General features: G+C 40.9%; 1 protein-coding gene across 2 annotated transcripts; it reads left to right on the forward strand.

Moving 5' to 3' along the window:
- Nucleotides 1-2353: 2353 nt before the first annotated feature.
- On the forward strand, nucleotides 2354-9997 carry LOC311064673 (uncharacterized protein). 2 transcript variants are annotated; one of them, XM_084084585.1, is made up of 5 exons: nucleotides 2354-2698; nucleotides 4958-5054; nucleotides 6353-6477; nucleotides 7871-7993; nucleotides 9391-9997. In XM_084084585.1, the coding sequence occupies exons 1-5, from the start codon at nucleotides 2362-2364 to the stop codon at nucleotides 9717-9719; spliced, it is 1011 nt and encodes a 336-aa protein (XP_083940711.1). In that variant the 5' UTR covers nucleotides 2354-2361; the 3' UTR covers nucleotides 9720-9997. The 2 variants fall into 2 exon arrangements, with proteins under 2 accessions (XP_083940711.1, XP_083940712.1); XM_084084586.1 differs by lacking the exon at nucleotides 7871-7993.
- The last annotated feature ends 4703 nt before the right edge of the window (nucleotides 9998-14700 follow it).

The raw sequence follows: 14700 nt of genomic DNA on the forward strand, positions 1-14700 counted from the left end.
CCAGTACTAAAGTGCATAGGGCTACTAAAGAGACAAAAAGCTTGGCCAAATAGCTGTACTGAAATGTAGGCCTACTCATTGAAGTCTGTACACACTAGTTAAACACTGCAAATCAGCAAGATATAAACACTCAGAGCCATGTGTAATTTGGCATTAAAGATCACTGCAAATGTACACTCAAAAAGGCCAAAAGCCATGAACACCACAAAAAGAGACAGCAATCAATTAAGTGCCAATCTGCAGTATAACTATTAGCCAAGTATCTTATCTGTCTCAGGCCGTAGCCGAATTAAACCTGTGGTTGGTTAGACAGCTTGTTGTAACGTTTATAGCCGCAGGGGCTGTAGCATCTGACCAAACAGTGCTCAACTAATAAAAAGGTAGCAACATAAAACATAAAAACAAAAAGGTTAAAAGAACAGCGGTCAACAGTACACAGGCACAAGCTGTACTGAAAGCGGCACTTTTTGCCACTTTTCTGACCTCTGACCTCACTGGACGGTCCGCCACACTTTTTTTTACACCTCTCGGGCTTATCCGAGAGTGTGGTATTGTAGAGGAGCTCTCCCTGAACGCGTGCGTATGTTCAAAGTGTTGCCTCGCGGAGCCGTCTCCTGTGCAGCGCCCACTATTGTCTGAAAGCGGCACTTTTTGCCACTTTTCTGACCTCTGACCTCACTGGACGGTCCGCCACACTTTTTTTTACACCTCTCGGGCTTATCCGAGAGTGTGGTATTGTAGAGGAGGTCTGCCTGAACGCGTGCGTATGTCCAAAGTGTTGCCTCGCGGAGCCGTCTCCTGTGCAGCGCCCACTATTGTCTGAAAGCGGCACTTTTTGCCACTTTTCTGACCTCTGACCTCACTGGACGGTCCGCCACACTTTTTTTTACACCTCTCGGGCTTATCCGAGAGTGTGGTATTGTAGAGGAGGACTCCCTGAACGCGTGCGTATGTTCAAAGTGTTGCCTCGCGGAGCCGTCTCCTGTGCAGCGCCCACTATTGTCTGAAAGCGGCACTTTTTGCCACTTTTCTGACCTCTGACCTCACTGGACGGTCCGCCACACTTTTTTTTACACCTCTCGGGCTTATCCGAGAGTGTGGTATTGTAGAGGAGGTCTCCCTGAACGCGTGCGTATGTCCAAAGTGTTGCCTCGCGGAGCCGTCTCCTGTGCAGCGCCCACTATTGTCTAAAAGTGGCACTTTTCTGACCTCTGACCTCACTGGACGGCCCGCCACACTTTTTTTTACACCTCTCCCGCTTAGCGGAGAGTGTGGTATTGTAGAGGAGGTCTCCCTGAACGCGTGCGTATGTTCAAAGTGTTGCCTCGCGGAGCCGTCTCCTGTACAGCGCCCACTATTGTCTAAAAGTGGCACTTTTCTGACCTCTGACCTCACTGGACGGCCCGCCACACTTTTTTTTACACCTCTCCCGCTTAGCGGAGAGTGTGGTATTGTAGAGGAGGTCTCCCTGAACGCGTGCGTATGTCCAAAGTGTTGCCTCGCGGAGCCGTCTCCTGTGCAGCGCCCACTATTGTCTAAAAGTGGCACTTTTCTGACCTCTGACCTCACTGGACGGCCCGCCACACTTTTTTTTACACCTCTCCCGCTTAGCGGAGAGTGTGGTATTGTAGAGGAGGTCTCCCTGAACGCGTGCGTATGTTCAAAGTGTTGCCTCGCGGAGCCGTCTCCTGTACAGCGCCCACTATTGTCTAAAAGTGGCACTTTTCTGACCTCTGACCTCACTGGACGGCCCGCCACACTTTTTTTTACACCTCTCCCGCTTAGCGGAGAGTGTGGTATTGTAGAGGAGGTCTCCCTGAACGCGTGCGTATGTTCAAAGTGTTGCCTCGCGGAGCCGTCTCCTGTGCAGCGCCCACTATTGTCTGAAAGCGGCACTTTTTGCCACTTTTCTGACCTCTGACCTCACTGGACGGTCCGCCACACTTTTTTTTACACCTCTCGGGCTTAACGGAGAGTGTGGTATTGTAGAGGAAGTCTCCCTGAACGCGTGCGTATGTCCAAAGTGTTGCCTCGCGGAGCCGTCTCCTGTCCAGTGTCCAATTTGTATAGGCTATGCATTCCTTTGAACAGCATTTATCCATTTATATAAATTATTAATGTTTTAAATCCCTTTTTGTTACACAGAAACATAATATGTGTTGTATAGAAACATAATATGTCGTTTAAATGCTTAATTTATAGTTTTAATGTGCAAATTAACCGTTTTTCAATGGCTCCTTTTTGCTCTAGAGGGTACTCTTATTCTGAAGAGATCGTCCACCGGAAGTCTTATTGTTTTTGCCACCTTATCGTTGCTGACGGAACACAGCTGTGTATCTTGCTAAATGAACAATCTTTGCTATGGTTGGTTGGTTCACGCCACGGAACAACACAGCTCAGACAAACAGCTTGCTGTGCTTTGCTTGGCTCGAGTTCGGCTGCATGCGTTTTGAAATTCCGATTCGGTTTTGGGAAGAAGATTACTGTTGTGAATATATAATAATAATGTCGTGTTGTGCAGTGGGGTGCCAGAACCGAGCGAGTGATAACAAAGGTCTTCGTTTCTACCGGATACCATCCAAAAACACTTCATTCAATGCTAACCGCAGACGACTCTGGCTGGAAGCTATCCGAAGATCTGAATGGAAGGAGGACCTCGTAAAGAATGCGCGTCTATGCAGCGCGCATTTCATATCGGGTACATTAATTAACTAAGCCAGAGGTTCTCAAACTTTTTCATGTCAAGGACCCCCAGATTGACATTTATTAGCCCGCGGACCCCCCATTTGAAAAGATATGCCAGGGACCCCCATAAGAGAAGATGTCTACAGCCCTATAGACCCCTTAACAGACGACGTCATACTGGCTGCGTGCAGCCAGTATGCGCGCAACGAAACCCATTATATCAGGTCTCGTTAGGACGCGTCTCACTAGCCAACACACACAAGAGGGGGTTGGGGTGTGCTGAAACCAGTGCACCCCGAAACAGGTTGGGAATTGATTGCGTGAAACAATCACCTGTGCGTCCAGGCTCAATGTTAGTAAACAAATAATTGGTCTATAGCAGTGATTCTCAACCATTTTAATTTCAAGGACCCCCTGTTTGACATCCATTAGGGCTACGGACCCCCATTTAATGGCATTTCTATCTCTTGGACCCCAAATTTATATTGTAAAATCAATGTTAATGTAGCTCTGAGAGTGTACAAATGGACTGGTTCCATTTGTACACTCTCAGAGTTACAGACCCATAAGGGTCCATTTGGTTCCTGTCCATCATGTAGCTGGGAACCCCCTCAAGTACCCCTGGGGGTCCCCGGACCCCACTTTGAGAACCAATTCTAAGCGACATCATGCATAACAGTAGCCATGGTTCACATGACGCGTCATGGTGCCGAGTCCCCCTGGTTTATAGCGGTGTTCGATTTGTTTACATTGCCAAGTCTCACATGTACATAAACGTTCAGATTTCAAATATAAAGTGCTTACCCCCGAGCCACGGATGTTAAAAGGCGACCCGGACCGCGATAAATACCCGTATCTCCCGTATTGTTCAATAAAAAGCATTTTAATCCGATCGCCGGCCATTTTCTCCACATTTTCTCCGATACTTTCAAGCATGCGACACTAAAGGTTGGGAGGTGTATTGCACTCTGATACATTACAAAAAATGGGATTGGCGATGGGATTAAAATGCTTTTTATTGAACAATACGGGAGATACGGGTACTTATCGCGGTCCGGGTCGCCTTGTAACATCCGTGGCTCGGGGGTAAGCACTTTATATTTGAAATCTGAACGTTTATGTACATGTGAGACTTGGCAATGTAACAAAAATCGAACACCACTATAAACCAGGGGAACTCGGTACCATGACTGTCATGGTATGACAGTCATGTTTCAGGGCTTGCAGCATAACAGAATTCTGGTTTCATTTAAATGCATAGTTAACTATAGATATGCAGTGGTGGAAAGTAACTAAGTACATTCACTTAAGTACTGTACTTAAGTACAATTCTGAGGTATTTGTACTTTACTACAATTATTTGAAAGCTTTAGCTACTAGTTACTTTGTATGTTTTAATTATTATTACAAAACATTCATTAAGCACTTCAGTCCTATATACATTTCGGCCATTTGAAAATAGCCGATCTACAAGCTCTCAATGAGCTTGTAATGTAGATCGGCTATTTTCAAATGATTTGTATACATTTTATTCATTTGAAAACGTGGAATGGGACATTCTGCATAATGAGTACTTCTACTTTTGTACTTAAAGTATGTTTTGATACCAATAATTTTGTACTTTTACTCAAGTACATTTTGAATTTCAGGACTTCTACTTGTAACAGAGTATTTCTACATTGCAGTATTAATATATTTACTTTAGTAAAAAAGACAGTACTTTTTCCACCACTGTTAACTATAGATATGTTCGTAACTCGGTACCCTGACCCCTAGCCGTAGAATACGACTCTCGTAGATGTATTTTATGATTCTGACATTTTTCAAGCTACGAGAGTCGTAGGGAATATTCTCCATGGCCAACTGGACTCTCAGGTCCTAACCCATACGGGCTCCAAACATGTACAAATGCAAAAAGAAAAGGTGCTTACCCCTACGCCCCAAATGTTAACTCTTTGTTCGGAGTTCTAGTGCAATGTAATAATCCATATTCTTCAATAAATACGTGTTTTAATGCAGTCTGTGGACGATTCTGTCGGAAATTCACAATGGGCGGAAATAAAAAGAATGTTAACGAGGGGGGGGGGGGGGGGGGGGGGGGGCAGACGGCATTTAAACACTTCTTTGTTGAAATATAAGCTTATTTTTTTTTGACCGTGTGTGTGGGTCCATCCGTCTGTCCGTCCGTTTGAGCACGGCCTCAACAGCTGCAGCTGATTGCAACACTTCACAGTGTGATTTGGGTGTGATTTTTATTTTTATTTTTTTACAGGAGAAGCGTCTATGGTCTATGGGACTCCAGACTTCGTGCCTTCGATCTTCCGTCACACAACGAAAGACCGCAACAAATCTAAAGGCAAACTTGAGAGGTAAACATTGCAACATGACCAATAGTTGCTCATTAGATTAGTTTGTTGTATTATTTTTGGTCTGTAATCGTGTCCCACTGTGTGTACCTCCTATGTAAATCAGTGGTTTTCAACCCTTTCCATATCAAGGTCCATTATTTATTTGGCATTTGTGCCACGGACCACCGTTAGATGATGTCACTCACTCCCTTCACAGATGAGTCAGTTGGGTTTGTTCACTGGTAGTTTATTTAAGCACTCTTGCGGCTCCATATAAACCAACGTCAAACTGTTGATAAAAAGTAAATGACGTTCAGGAAGATAAACAATAAACATGTAGCATAACAAAAGAAAATACTATTGAAATGGATATTAAATTACCTCTCTGGCTGCATAGTGCTTGTAAAGGGAATGAGTCCAAGGTACTCAAAAGGTTTCAGCGCCACGCTGCTTACAAACACACACACACACACACACACACACACACACACACACACACACACACACACACACACGTTCACATGGGCGTGTGGCACACACTGCTGCTAGGGAGCCATTTGACTGGGACACCATATATGGCCAAATGTCCGGAATTACATAGAAACGCCACTTCCGGTACAACAATTTCAGCATAATAACTAAACATTAACAAATGAAGAAAACTACAAACAAGTACAACAATAAATGATAATGCCAGCAGCTACAGATGAGATTTAGACTCTCAGACCCAACACTTTGAAGATTTTGTCCACAATTCCATGCTGTATTGATAGTGGTATCATAGGAGAGATAACAGGCAAACGTTGATCAAAATAACAATTCTTTAATTAAGTAATGCAGATGTTTAACAATAATGTAACTCTTGTAAACCAAATGGACCAGTAAGGGTCTTTAACTCAAGAGTTAAAGATCTATTAGGGTCCATTTGGTTACCAACTCCATCATTTAGCTGGGAACCACCTGGAACCCCCTTAAGGACCACTGGTGGTCCCCGGACCACTGGTTGAGAACCACTGTTGTAAATGATTAAACTGGATTAAGTTATGTGGTCAGTGGTGTAGTCAACTTGTATAAAATACCCTATGTCTATTACAATTTGCATGATCATTTACCATTATTTGAGGTTGATTTTCTTGCTCTTCCCTTACCTCAATGGATTACGTTATACACAGCTGTGGGTAAATAGACGAGATTAGTAGCCCAGTCTTCTTGCCCAGCAGCGAGTGAGTTTGCAGAGATGTGCAAAGCATTCTTTATTCTCTTGTCATTGTTGGATGTGTGTAAATGAGAAAAATAAGTGCTAGCTCTCTTCCCAACAGATTTGAGAGGAAAATAAAAAGGGATGATGAATCTATTCATCACAGACCACTGGCGGATGGTGGTGATCCACAGCAGCCCATAGAAGATGAGGTGGCATTGGATTCCACAGTGAAGCCTTGCACTGGTAAGAACCTTTGTCCAGGGGTCTTCAACGTTTTTCAGTTTTCAGGCCAAGGACCCCTTATCAGAGACCGATGAAGCAGGGATCCCCACTACATACTGTAAAAGATTGTGTTGTACATTTTTATAGATAGGTTCATAGTAGGGGTGTGCCGATACACTAATTTCACCAAACGATACGATACGATATTTGGCTCACAACTTCGATACGATATCGATACGATACGATACGCACTTTTTTATTATGAAAATATATGGGGAAGGAAAAAAGTAAATGCAAACAAATAATTCTGTTTTTGCATTATTCAGACATGCGAACTTGTAGCTTTTCAGCTACAATAGCCGTTTTCAATCCAAATAGGGCAATAGTGTGACACCTGACCCCAAAAAAAAAACATGTTGTCACCCTTTTCACCTCGGGGCTGTTTGCATGCCTGATTATAATGATTGTAAAAAAAAAAATTAGAAAAAAATATATATATATATATTTCAAAACTATATTTTTTCCCCCCAAAACGATACATATCGTCACGAAAACGTATCGCGATATATTGTGGGACGATATATCGGCACACCCCTAGTTCATAGTGACATGATACTGACCATGATACTGTCTATGACATTGGTTCTCAAAGTGGGGTCCGGGGACCCCCAGGGGTCCTTGAGGGAGTTCCAGGGTCCCCAGCTAAATGATAGATTAGGCACCAAATGGACCCTTATGGGTCTTTAACTCTGAGAGTGTACAAATGGAACCAAATGGACCCTAACGGGTCCATTTGGTTCCATTTGTACACTCTCAGAGTTAAATTGACATAGATTTTACAATATAAATTGCGGTACAAGTGACAGAAATGCCATTTAAATGGGGGTCCGTAGCCCTAATGCATGTCAAACTGGGGGTCCTTGAAATTAAAATGGTTGAGAATCACTGCTAGAGCCGTACAAAATCTTCTCTTGTGGGGGTCCCTGGCATATCTTCTGAAATGGGGTTCCGCGGGCTAATGAGTGTCAATTTAGGGGTCCTTGACATGAAAAAGTTTGAGAACCACTGGTCTATGATACTGACCTGATACTGACCTAGTAGCACTACTGTCATGGTTGTTGTTTGATTGTTTACACATGATCTTTTCTATTAATATTGGATTCATGTTAATGTGTAGTTTACTTTGTAAACTTGATCTTTAGCTTTGTAGTGTACTTGGTCTGCCCATTTTTTTTATTAGACCCCCCCTCCACCCCCTCAAAATGTGCACTATTTTTCAAGGTTTCGTAGAATGTTTTGACCTACAAGCTCAGGCTATGCACCGTCAGCTTGTATTTTTGAAGAGCTGAGCTGAAGTATACAATAGGAGTACTGTAAGTGGTTAACCCCTGTAATTACCGCTCTTCTCTTTCAGAAGCGACGGTCCCAAAGGCTGTTTATGAAGATCTCCAACTCAACTACAGCCAGCTTTCTACAGAGTGTGTCAACCTACGCTCAGACATCAACGAACTGAAAGCTGAAATTGAGCCTTGCACTGGTAAGAACCTCAAACACCTTTGTCCAGGGGTCTTCAATGTTTTTCAGGCCAAGGACCTCTTAGCAGAGACGGATGAAGCAGGGATCCCCACTACATACTGTATACAATTGTGTTGTACATTCAATGTTTTTATAGATAGCTTCATAGTGACAGGATACTGACCATGATACTGACATGATACTGACCATGATACTGACATGATACTGACATGATACTGACCATGTTACTGACATGATACTGACCATGATACTGACCATGATACTGACCATGATACTGACCATGATACTGACCATGATACTGACCATGATACTGACCATGTTACTGACATGATACTGACATGATACTGACCATGATACTGACATGATACTGACCATGTTACTGACATGATACTGACCATGATACTGACATGATACTGACATGATACTGACCATGATACTGACCATGATACTGACCATGTTACTGACATGATACTGACCATGATACTGACCATGATACTGACATGATACTGACATGATACTGACCATGATACTGACCATGATACTGACATGATACTGACCATGATACTGACCATGATACTGACATGATACTGACCATGATACTGACCATGTTACTGACATGATACTGACCATGATACTGACATGATACTGACCATGATACTGACCATGTTACTGACATGATACTGACCATGATACTGACATGATACTGACATGATACTGACATGATACTGACCATGATACTGACCATGTTACTGACATGATACTGACCATGATACTGACATGATACTGACATGATACTGACCATGATACTGACCATGTTACTGACATGATACTGACCATGATACTGACCATGATACTGACATGATACTGACCATGATACTGACCATGATACTGACCATGATACTGACCATGATACTGACATGATACTGACCATGTTACTGACATGATACTGACCATGTTACTGACATGATACTGACCATGTTACTGACATGATACTGACATGATACTGACCATGTTACTGACATGATACTGACCATGATACTGACCATGATACTGACCATGATACTGACATGATACTGACCATGATACTGACCTAATAGCACTACTGTCATGGTTGTTGTTTGATTGTTTACACATGATCTTTTCTATTTATATTGGATTCATGTTAACGTGTAGTTTACTTTGTAAACTTGATCTTTAGCTTTGTAGTGTACTTTTTTTTTATCAGACCCCCCCCCTCAAAATGTGCACTATTTTTCAAGATTTTCTTTTTTTAAATAGCAGACCTACAAGCTCATGCTATGCACCGTCAGCTTTGTAGCTTGTATTTTTGAAGAGCTGAAGTATAAAATAGGAGTACTGTAAGTGGTTAACCCCTGTAATACCGCTCTTCTCTTTCAGAAGCGACGGTCCCAAAGGCTGTCTATGATGATCTCCAACTCAACTACAGCCAGCTTTCCTTCGAGTGTGTCAACCTACGCTCAGACATCAACGAACTGAAAGCTGAAATTGAGCAACTAAAAGAAAACCTGAGAAACACTGAGTTTTCCTACCGCTCAATCAAAAGCAAAGCGGCAAGTGTTCTGTTACTCACAGGTCTAACCAGGGCTGCCAACATTGGACTATCAGAATCCAAGAGATTTTGTGGGGCCACGCCTCCAGGGGGGGGGGACGACGACTCCGCAAGCGGGGGGTGTGGGGGGCCTTCTCCCCAAAACTTAGTAGATTAGTAATTTCCTGTGTTTAGGTGAATTTTGTGCGTTTTTGATGACTTTTCTTAACACATCGAGACCTGAAGCCGATTCTACATGTCTCCTAAATCCCAACAGTTTTCTGAAAAACTTATGTTTCTATATCAGTGGTGCTCAATCTTTTTCATGTCAAGGACCCCCCAAAATTATATTTATTTGGCCACGGACCCCAATCAAAATAGTTTGTCCCAGGGACCCCCCCAGAAGCAAAGATTTGAGTTAAAAATGTTCGCTTTAAAAACATATGTATTCGAAGATTTGCTCACATTTTCATGATTTTTCAAAAATAGCAGATCTACAAGCTCGTAGCGCGGCACTCGGTGCCGCACTATGAGCTTGTATATCTGCTATTTTTGATTAGACCAAAGTGTAAAATAATGCTTTTTAGCTCAAATCTAAAAATGGCACAGTTCCAGGTCTTAATGGGTTAAGTTTAAGTGATTTGTCTAGGCAGAACTGTGCGTCCTCCCCAATCCCTGTGAGTCCATCACGGTATTTGTATGGGCACTTAATCTCAAGTGTTCCTCTCCCACAACACGAACAGCTCGTCACGCCATCCGGCGAGGCCCCGAGATGTGGTCTTTGGCTGTACTAATGGACCACATAGTTTTTTTTTGCATCAATTGTTTGTATTGTCTTCTGGCTGTGTCCTCATTGTCTCTTCATTGTGGCAGCGGTGGCCTAGTGGTTAGAGGGGCGGCCTTGATACCGGAAGGTCCCTAGTTCGATTCCCCAATTCATCAATCATGAATCACCGCTGAATAGCCCTTGAGCAAGGCTTCCATGCAGGGTCCGGCTGGAAACAAGCTTCGTGCTTAGTCCGAAACCCTGGGTAAACAACAAACTTTGCTTTTTTGCTTCCCCAAAGTTTAGTTTACTTTTAGCAGACTCAGATTTCACTGTGTATGTGCGATGAAAGGTTGTGCTAGTTATCCTTCCAATCCTGTGTGTGTGTGTGTGTGTGTGTGTGTGTGTGTGTGTGTGTGTGTGTGTGTGTGTGTGTGTGTGTGTGTGTGTGTGTGTGTGTGTGTGTGTGTGTGTGTGTGTGTGTGTGTGTGTGTGTGTGTGTGTGTGTGTGTGTGTGTGTGTGTGTGTGTGTGCCAGGGCTTCGATTGGGCCTGTTCTTTGGTTGTAACTTTTTTACACACTGCACTTGCGTTAACCTTTGTTTCAGTTTGTTGAATGCTAATTCACTCCTCTCCTGTATTTCATTTAGGCCAAGGCCCCTCAGATCTGCATCATACAGACCTACTAGGGGCTCTGGCAGTTTGTGTCACAGTCCTCTGTTTCAGATGCTGAGTCACTGTCACTGTTGCCCACAGCTGTGAGGATAACTGCTTTAGGTGCCAGTGTTCTCGGTTCTAGTATATCTTCATCTGTGAACACTGGAAAAAAAAATAAAGACACATTATTACCATGACCTGTTTTTCTTATACACGTTTTAACAAAAGTTGGTTCCATGTGTCATAAATGTGTTACCTGGCAATTAAGAATGTTTTATAGTAAGTCTGATAGTGGCTTTTGCGATTCACTGTCTTTTTTTTTAAAGAAGTATTGTCAAAACTGCTTCCATGTACTGATAATTGCATTATGTATGCATTATTTATATATATATATATATATATATATATATATATATATATATATATATATATATATATATATATATATATATATATATATATATATATATATATATATATATACACACACATACACATACACATACACATACACATGTGTGTGTATATATATATATGTATATATATATATATATATATATATATATATATATATATATATATATATATACACACACACACATACACATACACATACACATGTGTGTGTGTGTGTGTGTGTGTGTATATATTATATAGTATATGTGTGTGTATATATTTAAACTATCGCTGTGGTCATCAAGAGGCCGTTATTCATTGTATTGTGAATCTCACACTTGTTTAGTGAGACAGTTATGGTAAGGTTATGAGAGAGATTACGGCCCACAGGCCTCAGTTCTTATGCATTCAGCATTGCTTCAATTTCAATAATGACCACCTACCCATGCATTATCCCTTAAGTATTTGATGCTCTCTGTGTTGCACCGTGTTCAAGTTGCACCCTGTTTGAATTGAACCTGCTGAAGTAGTGTTGAGATAGTCATTCTAAAGGAGTAAAGCTTAACCATAATTCTGTTGGAATTTGTTTGACCACCAGTACCACCTTTTTGCTTTAGTTTAGATTAGGGAAGTTAGATTAGATTAGGGAATTAATGTAATTTTGATTTGTTAGAGGTTAGGTTAAGTAGGGGTTTAAAAGCATAGCGTCACCTTGCTAAACTAATGGCCTAAGTCATTTTGTAACGTTTTTCAGGAAAAATAAAAAACTGATCCAAAACAAATATATTTCTTAATCATTTCACCCAAAACGTTTATAACAAATTATGACTATTAATTTAAAAATAACACTGTCTGTCAGTTATGTAACATGAATAGGTTTAAATAGGATTAAATCTGACTTAGGCCAAATGATTTTGGCCTAAGCCTAAATCCTTTGCCAATTCTTTTGGCCTAAGTCACAAAAACAACTTAGGCCAAAAACAGAAGAAGAGGGGTGGGGGGCAAGTGGGAAGGAGATCAAACAAGAGAACAACAGAAGGCCAAACAAGTTATCTACATATTTACAAAGTACCTGAGGTAAAGAAATCAGTTCATTATTTCCTGCATATAAATAGATGAATACAACTGACGTGTATAAATTGGAGCAATGCTATCATCTTATAATTATTTATTTGAAGTATATTGGTCCTAACTTTTGCAGTGCAATTTTAATTTACTCTAAATTGTTCCACTAAATTAAGTGGTTGACAGATTTAAATGACTCAAACTTGGTTTCATTATTATTATTATTATTATTATTATTATTATTATTATTATGTATAAACTCCTCTCACAGCACCACCGACTCCTTACATTAGTATTAATATTATTATTACATCACCACAGACCCCTTACATTATAACATTATATTATAATGTTATAACGTGGCTGTAGACCGGATGTGCGCCCTGAACAGTAAATAGAACCAGAATGACGACGTGCGCCGACAATAGCCGATCTGTAGAGCTTGTAGATCGGCTATTTTCGACGACAGCGCAGCCGCAGTATCCAGTCACAGAATTACATAGATCATCAATTTCAGTGTAACACACCGGAAATCCCTGTTAAATCCTGCGACCTGACTGTGTTGACATCAGCTAGCCAGCTAGCTATAGCTAACTTCCCATATGATGTAAAAACAAGCCTGTATTTGTTGTAAAACTTTCATTATTGTAATCGACAGTTGTGTTGAATAACCTTCTATCCTTTAGAACAACAATAAAACACGTAACACGTCATAATAGCATGAAGATAATAAACAAAGCTAACAATAGCTATAGCTAACGCAAACTGCGCATGCTCAGTTCTCTATACAAAACCTCGCTTTTATTTTGAAAATAAAAAGGAAAAGCTTATATGACGTCAGAACTGTTGACGCGTACCTTGACACGCAACGATTGGTTTTATTTTGAGAACCCTTTACCGGAAGTGGACAGAAGAGCTTTCGCCTTTGACATCATGTGACCACTGTTTACATCCGGTATTATGTTAGCATGCTAGGCTAGCAGTTAGCCTGCTAGGCTAGCTAGCTCCTCTAATGATGTAAAACGTCCTTCATTTGTTGTAAAAATGTTCTTTATTTTAATGAGTCCAACAGTTACGATAAATAATCACGAATCGTTTATTAGGTAAAATAACGCTAATAAATAAATAAAACCACTTTACTAAATGACATAGAGTTGGTAGATGAACCACCAGAGGGCGCTATTATCCAATTTTGAATGCTTTTGCGTCACAATGCATCTCAGAGATCAGAGTGTGGAGGTAATGATGAACCACACATATATATATATATATATATGTATATATGTATGTATGTATGTATGTATGTATGTATGTATTAATAATATAATCTCTGTTGTCGTACACTATAATATATATAATAATATAATATTAATGAATATTATCTCTGCTGTTTACATTATAATATATTGATTGATTGATTGATTGATTGAATACTTTATTTAGAAGTTTGCAGAGAGAAAAAGCACATGGAAGTACAGTTCACAATACGGTCAACTAAAAACGATGAAAAACCCTAAGAAGTCCTCAAGTACTCTATCTATAATAATATTATAATAATAAATATCCCCGCTGTCGGACACTATAATATAAGTAATCTATAATAATATAATATTAATGAATATCTCTGTTGTCGGACAAAAAACAGCTATGTCCCAAAATATTAGCTTTTCAGTAAATTCACGTTTTTAAAACAACACAACACTGTCTCATCAAAGTTAGTGACTTATACATTGTTTTATACATTACACAATATAATTTATTTCATATAATAATAATACAAAAATGTGTATATATATATATATATATATATATATATATATATATATATATATATATATATATATATATATATATATATATATATATATATATATATATATTCACGTTTTGTCCGCTCATTCTTTTTCTCCTTCTATTTATGGAAGTCGTGCGTCATTTGACGTACACACGTGACGTCATTTGACGGACACACGTGCCGTCCAATAGAACGTGGGCATGACGTCACTGGGCGTCGTGTTTCCACGTCCAAAAAAAGCCTGAACTTGTACTTATGCTCCACCGCGCCGCGGTGTCTTGCGCACGAGAACAACGCAGATCTACAAGCTCACCGCGCGGCGTGGAGGTGGCGCGCAGTGAGCTTGTAGATCTGCGTTGTTCTGGGGGTAGGGGGGGGGGCTTCGGGCATGCGACCAATTGTGGTGTCTAGTGGGCGGGGCCTAGTGGCGGTGGTGACCAATAGAGGCGTCCGGTGGGCGGGGACTCTGAGGCTGAGTATT

This window comes from Gymnoscopelus microlampas (assembly GCF_963454915.1).
Source record: "Gymnoscopelus microlampas genome assembly, chromosome: 17".
In the NCBI taxonomy this organism is placed as follows: Eukaryota; Metazoa; Chordata; class Actinopteri; order Myctophiformes; family Myctophidae; genus Gymnoscopelus; species Gymnoscopelus microlampas.

What these genes read in the sequence shown, in the direction of transcription:
- LOC311064673 (XM_084084585.1), top strand. Translation starts at nt 2,362, where the DNA reads ATGGTTGGTTGGTTCACGCCACGGAACAACACAGCTCAGACAAACAGC. An exon ending in CACAGTGAAGCCTTGCACTG is followed by an intron (nt 6,478 to 7,870) that starts GTAAGAACCTTT and finishes CTTCTCTTTCAG; the next exon opens with AAGCGACGGTCCCAAAGGCT. An exon ending in TGAAATTGAGCCTTGCACTG is followed by an intron (nt 7,994 to 9,390) that starts GTAAGAACCTCA and finishes CTTCTCTTTCAG; the next exon opens with AAGCGACGGTCCCAAAGGCT.